This window comes from Globicephala melas, chromosome 3 (genome assembly GCF_963455315.2).
Source record: "Globicephala melas chromosome 3, mGloMel1.2, whole genome shotgun sequence".
NCBI classification, from domain to species: domain Eukaryota; kingdom Metazoa; phylum Chordata; class Mammalia; order Artiodactyla; family Delphinidae; genus Globicephala; species Globicephala melas.
The window spans coordinates 79,541,495-79,554,551 of record NC_083316.1 but is presented as its reverse complement, the minus strand read 5'-3'; the positions used below and the strand labels follow the sequence as shown (position 1 = coordinate 79,554,551).

The following is a 13,057-nucleotide window of genomic DNA, read 5'->3' as shown; positions in this document are numbered from 1 at the left end:
TTTGCCAATATATAAAGATCTTTTTTTACATTTTATTCTATATTATAGTCAATACATAATATTGTTATACTCTGAAATATTTTGTTATCTTTTAACGTTAAGTCTGTTTAGAATGGTGTTCTACAGTGTAAAAAGTAACCATTTTTATAAAAAGTAAGTAAAATCCAAGGCTTTTACTTAGGCAAAGACTGATTTTAAATGATAATGGAAAGCCTTGCTTTCTGAATAAAGTCTGAAGGAGAAATGCTTGATGTTTAAGAGCTGTGAGGTGAGATTTAATGCTCGTTTTAGCATTAGACAATGCTATATTTACTCAGGTAAGTAAGTATGATTGAAAGAAGTAGATCTTTGTTGAATTCATGGTTTTAATACATGTATTTGTGTTCTTATTTTCCTGTTTTAAAGTGTAAAGAAAGAATGAGGCCTGTCAAAGCAGCTTTGAAGCAACTTGATAGGCCCGAGAAAGGCCTTTCAGAAAGAGAACAACTGGAACATACTAGACAGTGCTTAATAAAAATTGGAGACCATATCACGGAATGTCTGAAAGAGTATACAAATCCTGAACAAATCAAGCAGTGGAGAAAGTAAGTGATGTATTTTTCAGGAAGTGTTAAATTTGTAATTTTGTAACCATCTATTTGTCTCTTGTATTTCAATTTTTTTTCTACTTCTGAAGTTTAGGTAACAAAAAGTTTAAAAAGGTAACCTGAGGATGATTGCTTTCACTTTTTCCTTTAACTTTAAAGCTTTTTATAAATACGTGATTACTTAATTGTGCATCATGATAAACCACAGGTAGCATCTCTGCCTTTAAATAAATAGTGAAAGGCATTTCATTAAAATTCAAATTGCATTTTATTTTTAAAAATCTCCACAATTTACCAAATTATTCTCAGTAATATCTTCAGAGGTTGGTATACCAATTTGTTACATAAATTTAGCAATTCATCTTCTAAGTATGACTAAAGCCTTGTAAAACTCAATGTCCTCAAGCAATGTAAAATGCAGACTTCTGTTTTCCTCTTCATCTTAGAAGTGGCAGCAATTTGATTGATTTTAAAGTTACAGTTGGTTTTAAAATTATAAATCTGAACTGCTATGATATGATACTAATCACTTAATGATTACCAAATCCAGGACACTGTTAAGCCAGACTACTAGACAGGATAGGAAAAAAATAAAATGAGCATAAACCAGTCATTGATATCTGTTTATTAGCCTTCTGATTACTTTGCTACATGTAGTGCAGCTATACATCAAAACAAAAAATTTAATGACACATTTCTGGAGGAGGCATGATGATTACACAAAAGTTAAAAAAAAAATTTCTATCCTTGTCCCTTTTCTTCTTAAATTCAACCAGGACCCCCATTTTAGAAAGAGGAGATAGAAGTTGATCGTGATCACTAGGCTTTTGAAAACAAGTGAAACTGAGCTCATGTCTAAAGAAACTGAAACCATTCACAGACATGAAGAAGAGCCTAAAGTCATGTGCCTATAATGACATGGAATGATCACTGGAGTTGGCATCACAAGATACGCATGCTTAGTTCCATCCTGGCTAATTTTTGGCTTTGTGACCTTAAACAGTTACCAATATCTATGAGCCCCCCAGTATTATCATGTGTAAAATGATAAGGCACTGCATATTTTTCAGTTATTGAAGGATAATGATAAGATATATTATGCAGAATGAGAGGCAATAATTCTAAAGTACTATTCATAGTGTCTAGTTGAATCTTTTATTTATGGTTGGAATATATATACACCGGAGCTTAATGCTTTCCTTAAATACCATAAAATAGAATTACTCCATCCTTCTCAAGCTCTTATCAACTCATACAGGGACCCCTAAAGTACAGAACCACAAGACATGGACATGAATACAGTAGAGTTTAATTATATATACTAGGATTAAATGAGAAGATAGTGGAATTCCTCTATCTTTTTATATTCAAGATCCAAAGTTAAATAAATGTTCTCTGTCAGTGGCTCCCAGACATATTCTTGATTGTTGCTTGTCTGTGATAAAATTAGGGAAAAAGGAAATGCAGTGAGTTATTTTTAAAGCTAAATTTAGTTAATTTAAAGGATTATATTAAAGTTATTTTCTACTTTTTAGTGTAAAGGAGCTTATTTTCTCTCTGACAAAACTTGTGTACTACATACCAGTTTTTAAACCTTAATATAATTAGAGTTTAGATTTTTGATGTTGTGAAGAAGGCAGAATATCTATTTTACCTGCTTTCTAGATTAGAAATAAGCAGCATCTCATTGAAATTACATGTCGACTAATACAACTGGATGTTATTTCAGGTTTAGGTTGTTATTAGGAAATGGGGGAGGGGGGTAAAAAAACCTTTAAAAGAAGAGAGACCAAATAGCCAGGAGACATTTTTCTTTGTGTTCGCCCTTACCTCCCAAGGTTTTTTTTTTTTTTTTGCGGTACGCGGGCCTCTCCCGTTGTGGAGCGCAGGCTCCGGACGCACAGGCTCAGTGGCCATGGCTCACGGGCCTAGCCACTCCACGGCATGTGCCATCTTCCCGGACCGGGGCACGAACCCGTGTCCCCTGCATCGGCAGGCAGACTCTCAACCACTGCGCCACCAGGGAAGCCCTCTCCCAAGGTTTTATTCCTCTTTTTACCCAGCTGGGCAAATTAGCTTTTGTTTTTCTCCCAATCTACCTTGATTTCATATTCCTTGGTACTTATTCCTGCTGCCACTGTCTCTGGTTATACCAGATTCCTTTAAATGGGAAAGAACAGAAAGACCCCAATTGAAAAATATTTCAAAAGCAAATTAGTTTTTGCTCTGGTCTGAGTGCTGTCTTTAGAGAAAGATTGGGGAAAAATGTAGAAGGGAGAGTCCCTTGTGTTAAGGTTGAACTTCTGACCACCCTGCTCTATTCCACTCCAACCCACAGAACACAACTACAATTACTGATTCTACAAAAGGAAGGAAGATCAAGACCTTACCTGTAATTTTAAAGATAGGGACTTCACCCATAATTATACAGCAGTTGACGTTAAGCAAATTTTTACAGTAACCATAATTATCTGCTTTATTTCTTGCTTATAGATGTTTATATATAAATATTTTGGCCAAATAGTTGGTGAAGAAATGCAACACTAGTTTTTATTTAAAAATCACTTACAATCAAGTGATAACCATAATAATGTATATTTGTGTTTCGTTTGTATATCAAAGTACTTTCATATGCGTCATTCTAATTGATCCTTTTAAAAATGCTGTATTTAGGAAATCTTAATAGTTAATACTTCCATTTTTACAGAAGAAAAAAATGGACTCAGGTGAACAGCTTTGTAGGGCTGGGACTGGGGTAATGGCCAAGGAGGCGCATAGGGCATGAACTTTAACAACAAGGCGCTCACTCTTACGCTAGTTGCAGGTCTGGAGTTTTGCCCAAGATCACACAATTCAGCAGGTGATATAATTAGGACCAGAATCTAATTTCAACTAGGTTTTTTCTAGGGAAAAAAGTATTCTTAAAAAGAAATTTAATTACTAATAAAAACACAGTTTATTAATTCCTACCTCTTTACTCTTTTGAGTTAACTGTAGAATGTAGATAGTCTAGAGATAGTCTATAAATTCATTTAAAGGCGATGAATTTTCTCAGCTGCTGCGGATTTCACTTCACTCAGGTATCATTTAATTAATTTTCTCTAAGTTTGCTTATAAATTTTATTTCAAGGTTAATGTCATACCAATAGTGAAAGTTTTAATATCATCTGGTGACCACTGCCCTAACACAGTATTCTTAACAATTTAAAGACATACTGATTTTTTTAGCCTTTTGTTGTAGTAACAAAATGAAAACCAGATTACACTCATTTATCTTTAATAAATAACTCAAGTATTTTATAAATTAATAGAACCCCATGAACATTAGTCATAATTTTAACTTCATTTATTTTTAAACAGGACCAAATTTGCATTTTACTTTATTGTTATTAAAATATAGTTGACTTACACTATTAATTTCAGGTGTATAACCTAGTGATTTGTAAATATACAGAGTTGTTGTATTTATTGACTATATTCCCTGTGATGTACGTTACATCACTGTGACTTATTTATTTTCTTACTGGTAGTTTATACCTCTTAATCCCCTTTACCTATTTTGCCCATGCACCTATGCACCTTCCCTCTGGCAAGTACTAGTTTGTTCTCTGTATCCGTGAGTCTATTTCTGTTTGTTACGTGTTCATTTGTTTTGTTTTTTTAGATTCCACCTATAAGTGAAATATATAGTATTTGTCTGGCATATTTCATTTAGCATAATACCCTCTGGGTCCATCCATGTTGTTGCAAATGGCGAGATTTTATTCTTTTTTATGGCAGTGTAATATTTGTGTGTGTGTGTGAGAGAGAGAGAGAGAGAATGAGAGAGATCCACTTCTTTATCCATTCATCTATGGTTGGACACTTAGGTTGCTTCCATGTCTTGGCTATTGTAAAAATAATGCTACAGTGAACATGGGGGTGCATATATCTTTCCGAATTAGTGTTTTTATTTCCTTCAGAAAAGTACGGAGGAGTGGAATTGCTGGATCATATGGTAGCTCTATTTTTAATTTTTTGAGGAACCTCCATGCTGTTTTCCATAGTGGCTGTACCAATTTACATTTCCAGCAACAGTGCATGAGGGCTCCATGTCCTCCACATCCTGGTCAACACTTGTTTTTCCTTTTTTATAATAGCCATTCTGACAGGTGTGAAGTGATATATCTCATTTTGGTTCTGATTTGCATTTCCCTGATGTTGAGCATCTTTTCATGTGCCTGTCAGCCATCTGTATGTCTTCTTTAGAAAAATACCTACTCAGTTCCTCTGCCCATTTTTAATCAGCGTTTTGATACTTTTTTAAATAAGCTATTCTAATTTAATGTCAAACAATGGATAATAATAGGATTTGGCTAATTAAGTTAGATGTAAATTACAAGGATTTTACTATATTTAGGAATGATTTAATTTTCCCAACTGCTATCTGATAAACTTTTATCAAATTTGTTGAAAGAATTAGCTTTCATGACTCAGTATTAGCTATTTCTTCATTCTTTCATTTCACTGATAATTGATTACCGAGAGTAGTATAATCTAAAGAGTGTTTCAAAAGAAAAAACTAAATAATATTGACTCCAGTTAATGATATGCATGCTGAAGTATTTAGGGGGGAGATATACTAATACCTGTTTTTCTTTGAAATGTATCAAACAAAAACTAGAGGGATTGACAGAGGGATGGACATAATGGAATCATATGTGATAAAGCAAGCACAGTAAAATGCTAATAAGAGAATCTAGGTATTAGGTATATGGTTGATCATTGTAAAGTTCTTTTATCTTCGCTGTATGAAAATTTTCATGATGTTGAAAATTAAGAAACAAAATAGTCTGTGCATATGTATTGTGAAAATGTCCCATTAGTTTAAAATAGCCTGCTAATATTAGTCTTTATAACTTGATATGCCTGTTAATATGCCATAATTTATTTAAATAGCCCAGTGTTACAGGCTATATGAAGTATCACTATAGAAGCAAATTTTGAGAGTATTACACACACATATGCACATTAAATATAAGGGTTTGGGTGACTGCTCTTTAAACTGCAGTACAATTTTATAGTCTAGTTTTTGTAAAATTATAGATCAAAATATTGATGAGGAATAGGTATCATCATATACACAGTTAAGCAAAGAGCTGTCACAAACTAAATTATAAATGGTAATTTATAATTAATAAAACAAAAAGGAAAGAAAACACTTGAGAAAGCCACAACTGTCTTAACAACACTGGTAAGAATTCTTTTAGAAAATCACCAGATATCCATCTCTGTATGCACACATGCTGGGATAATTTTGCAATTTTTGTATGACTCACAGATTTCTGATTTCCAAAACTTACTAACACTTAGGAGTTTACTAGCAAGCAGCTCTTCACACATATCAATGTCCAAAATCAAAAGGCTGGGAATTACTCATCTTAGTGGAAAGAGAATTAGGAGCCAGAGCCCTGCCTTCTAGCCTTACCTAGCTATATGAGTTTAGGCAAGTCACTTAGCCTCATTACCCCATTTGTTCATTTATTTGAAAAATTGTCTGCTACATTGACTGTGCCTGGCTGGTTATTTGTGGAATTAAGTAATAGAAAAGAGCTTTGAAAATATAAAAACTGTATAAAGTACCTAGCCAGACACAGGTTAGATACTTTATACAGTTATCTCATTCAAGCCTTTGTAACAATGTATGTTTTGTAGTCATAGGCAATTTATGCTTGGTATTTGAGAGAAATATGTCTCAGCTGTTTAGAAATCCCCAAATTGGGACTTCCCTGGTGGTCCAGTGGTAAAGAATCCGCCTTACAATGCTGGGGATGCAGGTTCGATCCCTGGTCAGGGAACTAAGATCCCATATGCTGTGGGGCAACTAAGCCCGCACACCACAACTACTGAGCTTGCGCACCTCAACTAGACAGCCTGCATGCCGCAAACTACAGAGCCCACGCTCTCTGGAACCCGCGCACTGCAACTACAGAGCCGATGCACCCTGGAGCCTGCACACCACAACTAGAGAAGAGAAAACTCACACGCCGCAACGAAAGATCCCACATGCCACAACTAAGACCTGACGCAACCATAAACAAATAAATCTTAAAAAAAAATCCCCCAATTAAGTGCTTCTGTATAACTTTATTTCTCCCATAAAAAAGGATGAGAATAGTTATTTTCTAGCTAAGAATTTTTGCTTCCTTAGGCCTTCTTTCTTCCATTAATATCCTGAGAGATGGCTTTCTTTTGGGAAGTCATTATTCACACAACACAGAGTTTATTATTTTTTAAAAATCACTTAAAATCGATTGCTTGGGGCTCCCCTGGTGGCGCAGTGGTTGAGAGTCCGCCTGCCGATGCAGGGGACACCAGTTCGTGCCCCAGCCTGGGAAGATCCCACATGCCACAGAGCAGCTGGGCCCGTGAGCCATGGCTGCTGAGCCTGCACGTCCGGAGCCTGTGCTCCGCAACGGGAGAGGCCACAGCAGTGAGAGGCCTGTGTATCGCAAAAAAAAAAATCTATTGCTTGACTCAGCAAAGATGTTGATATTGGGTAGTCCACTAAACCTCCATCATTGGCTAATTAGTAATTTCTTTCCTCTGTTTATATAAGCAAGATTCAAAATCTTTAACATACCTACTGTAAAGCTAGTGGTTCAAGAAAAAATTGTAAATATATGAAGCTGTTACTTTTTCAGTGATGGCAGATAGACTTCAATTCAAGTGTCACTGATTATTAGTGCCTCTGAGGAAGCTGTGTTGAGAAGGATTCAGAGACTGCATCTGAATTTATCATGAAGGAGTACCATGATCAATTACTGATCCCAGCCTTGGGATGGGAAGAGAGACTTAAAGATACAATACTGTCCTTGGTTTATAGTGTCTGATCATGTTACTCTCATGACGATTACATCACAATTATAAAATGACAGTTGCTTTTTAATGCATTATTCAGGACCTTTAATTCACAGGCTTAATCCATATTATCTGATGGTATCTTTACTCAAACTATTAACATAGTTTATTCCTTTTGTATCTAATCTGAACCACAGTATGAGTCCCTTCCTGATTTGTAAGTAAGTTTACTTCCCTTTGGTTTCAAATTAGGATTGATTACTACTTTTCAAATCCAAAGATTGTAAAATGAAGGAATTTGAAAGAGAAGTAAAAGTTAACAATGTCCAGTTTTATTTGGAATCTTATCCATATATGAAGTTTTAAAAAAAGTGCTAGAAATAATCTCCTGAGACCTTGTTCCATAGAGGGCTAAGATGTGTGTATTTCTGTGTAGAGGGAAGGGATTTCATTAAAAAGCTAAATATTTTCCACCAGACTAACTTGCCTTTTCTTCTTCTAGAAACCTGTGGATTTTTGTATCTAAGTTTACTGAGTTTGATGCAAGAAAATTACATAAATTATATAAGCATGCTATTAAAAAACGGCAGGAATCTCAGGTAAATGAATGCATCATTTTTTCTTTATGTTATTGAAACATTTTTCCTTACAGAAGAATTCAGTTAATAAATGTAGAAGGAATAAAGGAAATAGAAAATCTCACAATAAAATTTGTTGCAGGTAAGATCCTCCAAGGGAAGCTAAAATGAGTGGGCAAGAAAACAAGATATTGGCATAGTCTAAAAGTATCTCCTCCAAGATGTTTATTGATTACAAAGAGAAAAATAATAGCTCTGTAGAGGAGAAACCTGCCTCACACCACCTTAAACAAGCAATCAAAGTTAATGTCACCAGTAATAAGACATACTGACATCATGAACCCCCTGCACTGTGTACTGAAAAAGGTACATCACTTCTGTGGAATTCCTGGCAAAAAAGCATCACTTCAATCCAATCATGAGAAAATATCAGATAAACCCCAATTGAGAAATACTCTATAAAATAGCTATCTAGTATTCTTCAAAAGTGTCAAGGTCATGGAAGACAAGAAAAACCTAAAGAGCTGTCCCAGTTTGGAGGAAACTAAGAAGACATGAAAACTGAGTGTAATGGAGTACCAGATTGGATTCTGGAGGAAAAGGATCTCAGTGGAAAAATGTGAAATCTGAATAAAGTCTGTAGTTCAGTTAATAGTATTGTGCCAGTATTAATTATTTAGTTTTGATCATTATACCATGGTTATATAAGATATTAACAGTAGGAGAATCTGATAAAAAGCATATGGGGACCCTCAGTACTATTTTTGCATCTTTTCTGTAAGTCTAAAATTATTTCAAAGTCAAACTTTTTAAAAAGTCATGGGACAAATAGTTTATACTTTTAAAAAATATCTGCAAATATTACATTTATACATTCTAATATCTTAAGTGAGAACTTCTTTTAGCATAAGGGTTTTCTGTATCCTGTTTTTTATAAGGGTGTTTGAAGCCACTTAAAAGATTCTTACCTATGTGCATTTATTTTAGCAAAATAATGACCAGAACAGCAACTTGAATACTCAAGTGATTAGAAATCCAGGTAAGTCAGTCTTGCTAATTGTTTTGGAAAGTAAATTTTAAAATTGGGGGGTTTTTTTGGCGGGGGGTGTTTTAGATGATATATACCCATGTTATTATATTGTATCTAGTATCTTAATAATCCTTTTTAGCTTATTATTAACTTTCCCATAAATCAACCTATTACCAGTTTCTAGAAAATTATAGAATAATTGTTGAAATGAACATATTTTTAAAAAAACATTATTTGGAATAATAGTATTCTTTCTGTGTAAGAGTCACAAAAGTATAGTCTGAGAAGGAAAAGGGCCTTACACTTTTCGGTTGTGATTGTTCACATTGCAGATTAAAGTAACCTATTTGTAAGCCTTAGTGTGGCTTTTGTAAAGCCATTTCTAAATGCTGTAACTGCCTGTATTTGAGAACTGGTTTTGTTAGTTGGAGTTGAAAAGTTCTTATAATCTAGCAGTGAAGTTACTTTTGTTTACCATGTATTTTTTTAAGTCATTAACAAAAGTTGGACACTTCTATCTAACAGATGTGGAAAGATTAAAAGAGAATACAAATCATGATGATAGCAGCAGGGACAGTTACTCATCTGATAGGCACTTATCTCAATATCATGATCATCATAAAGACCGACATCAGGGAGATTCTTATAAAAAGAGTGACTCTAGGAAAAGACCCTATTCTTCTTTTAGTAATGGTAAAGATCATCGTGATTGGGATCACTACAAGCAAGACAGCAGGTAAACTTAACAGTTTTAAAATTTTGCTTATTGATGTCTTCTTTATTTTATTTGTTGTATTTGACTTTATCAGCCAATTCAGTCTTCAGGTAATCAAAATAAGTCTTATGTAAGGTAAAGGTTTTGTTTGTAAATAAGAAAAACTGAAATATAGTTCTTTTGGTTAAGAGCTGAATTTCTCTATAAAAATGGATTTTTAATTATAAATTTAAGATCAAAGTATACAATAAGAAAAAGTTTAGTGTAGGGAGTTCTGTAAGTCATGGGATTCATTATTCTGGTTTGGGAGAATATTGGCTCAAATACTCTTCAAAATGTAGTAAGTAAGGTAAAATAAAAGACTGATGGACTGTGGCTGAAGTGAGGTGGTAGTGAATTCTACATTCTATTCCATTAAAAAAAACTAATATTTATGTGAATAATTAATTTATGTGAAAACAATTCATTGAGGTTAAACTTAAAGCAATCTGAGATAGTCCTGAAATCAGGAAGTTTTCTCCATATATTATTATATTTTTGAAGCCTTTAAGTAGTAAATAACTGGAATATAATAATATATTTTACTCCTTTGTTGGTAAGGGAATATTTTCATTATAGTGATCATTACTGTAAGCCAAACAAAAATACTGAGAAGAGTAAAAGTAAAGATCAGAAATACGGAAATGAGTAGGTTTTTTTGTATTTTAGTTGTGCTCACTGCAGTAATTTCTGAGACACACAGCCACATTATAAACATGTCAATTGTATAATGGCTCTTAAAATTGGAAAAAGGCACACAATGAAAAGGAAAAGCCATATTTGTTGTGGTAAATGTTTGTAATTTCACAGACTTATATAACAATTTATATTGTTTATAATAAGGACCTTTTGTGAACCAAAAACCATTAAATTATGTTTGGTGTATTTTATTTGAAAAGGCAAACATTTTAGAGATTACTTTTCATTAAACTGCCATAATTTTTTTAGCCAACTGCTGCATTTATGTATGGAGTAAATTTCACAATGACATATATCAAGTCTTACTATATAAGTAATCAAATTAAGGAAGCTTTTAATAGGCATCACCAACCAATAAAAATTCTCTTTTACAAATTTATTTCATAGACTGTTTTAGAGGTTTTTATTTTTTTTCCTGCTTACAGGTTCATAAAAGGCTCTGATTTCAGGGGTATTTTAGATTCATGTAGTTACCTTAATTCCAACTTTCAGATAGTTAAGATGTATTAAGACAAATGATGCATAGAATAAAAAGTAGCAACCAATCTAAAATGAGCATGAGAAATTAGATGCTACCTGAAGTGCTTTGTATGGTTTCACTTTAGTTTAATGAATGGAATAGTTTTTCCAAAGGCAGGCAGAGATATTTCCAGTGATTTTTAAGCTCACTTATAAAGTTTTGTGATGAAACACTGAATTTGTATACAATTAAAAGTATGCTTTAAAGCAATTTTGTTTTATTTTTAATAAGATTTTATTTGGAAACATTTAATTAGCATTATTAATTTAACTAAAATTCCTAATTTCTCTTTTGTTAGATACTATAGTGATAGAGAGAAACACAGAAAACTGGATGATCACAGGAGTAGAGACCACAGGTCAAATTTGGAAGGAAGTTTAAAAGACAGAACTCATTCTGATCATCGTTCTCATTCAGATCATCGGTTGCATTCAGACCATCGGTCAAGTTCTGAATATACACACCATAAATCTTCCAGGGATTATAGGTATCACTCAGATTGGCAGTTGGACCATAGAGCTTCCAGTAGTGGCTCTAGATCACCACTAGATCAGAGGTCTCCTTATGGCTCCAGATCTCCATTTGAACACTCAATTGAACACAGAAGTACACCTGAGCATACCTGGAGTAGTCGGAAAACATAACAAAAACTGATAGTGTCTTTCTGGACTTTTCTTTTAGCCATATATCATAAACCAATACAGTAATTGCCTTACATGACTTGAAAGATATAAACAGATCTTCTATCAGTAGCAGTATTGTTACTTCTTTCCAGGATGCAAGGTCTATTATCCCAACAGAAGAGAAACTATTTTTATATTTAAGGATTATGCTGCACTGTACTACAAATATTGTAGTACTTTTTCTTTTCTTTTTTAAAGAAATGGAAAATGTTTACTATTACAGGGACCTCAACACTGCCCTTCCATATAGGCTGGATAAAACTGTTTTTAAGTCAGTGGTTTTAGACTGACATCCATTTAAATTATGTTTGTATATGAACTTTACTCTGACCTGTGATCTTGTTTCAGGAAGGAATGAAAGAGAGTTCTTTTCTTAATAAAGAAAACACACTCAAGGACTTTATTCACTTTCCAAAGCTACTTGTTTACATGTACACTGCGACCACCTTGCCGCTTTTCATCACAAGCTTGAATATTTAAATTCTGTACTTATATCTGTAAAATAGCCAGGAATTTCCTGTTTGTGATCTATTATTATGCCTTTTTACACACACAAACAATGGCTGTAAATTACTGTAAATGTATTAAATGAGCTTTCCTTACTTCCTTCCCCTTCTCAGGCTTTTTTTGACTGTTCCTTTCCCTACCAACTCAGGCCTTCTTATCATTTAAAAATATATATATCAGTGTAATAACACTTTTTAATGATTTGTCTTGATGGAATCATTGTTTAGAATGTAAAAAAATGGGGAAAGGGGCCACTTAATTCCATTAGTCCTTTTTATATTGACTATTTTATTAGATACATGTTATTTCTTTCCTTTCCCTTTTTTAGTCAATATTGTGTAACAAAATGGTGAGATGATAATGTAAAATCTAAACTGCATGCTCTGGAAACAGTTTTTTCAGATGCATTTGGTTTAAAAGGGTAGGTGTATGAACACTTTCAGAATCCAAATGGCCAAAAGTTATTGTAAATCCATTTGTTTTCCTTTTCATGTGGGCAATAATGTCAAATGTGCTATGCAGCCAGGTAACATTTTAGATAAACTTGATTGACTTTTAATAAAAACTGTTACAATGCACACTGATTGTATATAAAAACCTTATATATGACAAATTAAATTTAAGAAAAAGGATATGTGGGCTCCTGTAATTTTCTGCTGCATTCTTATTCCCTCAAGCACTTAACTTTTTTTTTTAAGTAGTAACATTTAGCTTATAGAAAAGGATATTTTGATAAGCAGTTGAATATTGTTAATGTGTAGCACTATAATTAAATCTATTTTGAAGAATATATGAATCTATGAAGTAAAATTTAGATCATAGAAATCTGTTGGACTCGATTTTCTGCAGATATTATTTT

General features: G+C 33.4%; 1 protein-coding gene across 4 annotated transcripts in view; it reads left to right on the top strand.

Annotated features, from left to right (window-relative positions):
* CHD1 (chromodomain helicase DNA binding protein 1) overlaps positions 1-12,830 on the top strand; it is a 74,955-nt gene extending 62,125 nt beyond the window's left edge. For 3 of the 4 annotated variants that reach the window (XM_070045165.1, XM_030848423.2, XM_030848402.3), the window contains 5 exons: positions 406-584; positions 7,930-8,026; positions 8,993-9,044; positions 9,561-9,771; positions 11,307-12,830. In XM_070045165.1, the coding sequence (XP_069901266.1) occupies positions 406-584; positions 7,930-8,026; positions 8,993-9,044; positions 9,561-9,771; positions 11,307-11,652 (885 nt within the window). In that variant the 3' untranslated portion in view covers positions 11,653-12,830. Of the gene's footprint in view, positions 1-405; positions 585-7,929; positions 8,027-8,147; positions 8,372-8,992; positions 9,045-9,560; positions 9,772-11,306 lie in introns of those variants that run through there. The other variant, XR_009563437.1, reaches the window with a different exon arrangement.
* Positions 12,831-13,057: the final 227 nt, after the last annotated feature.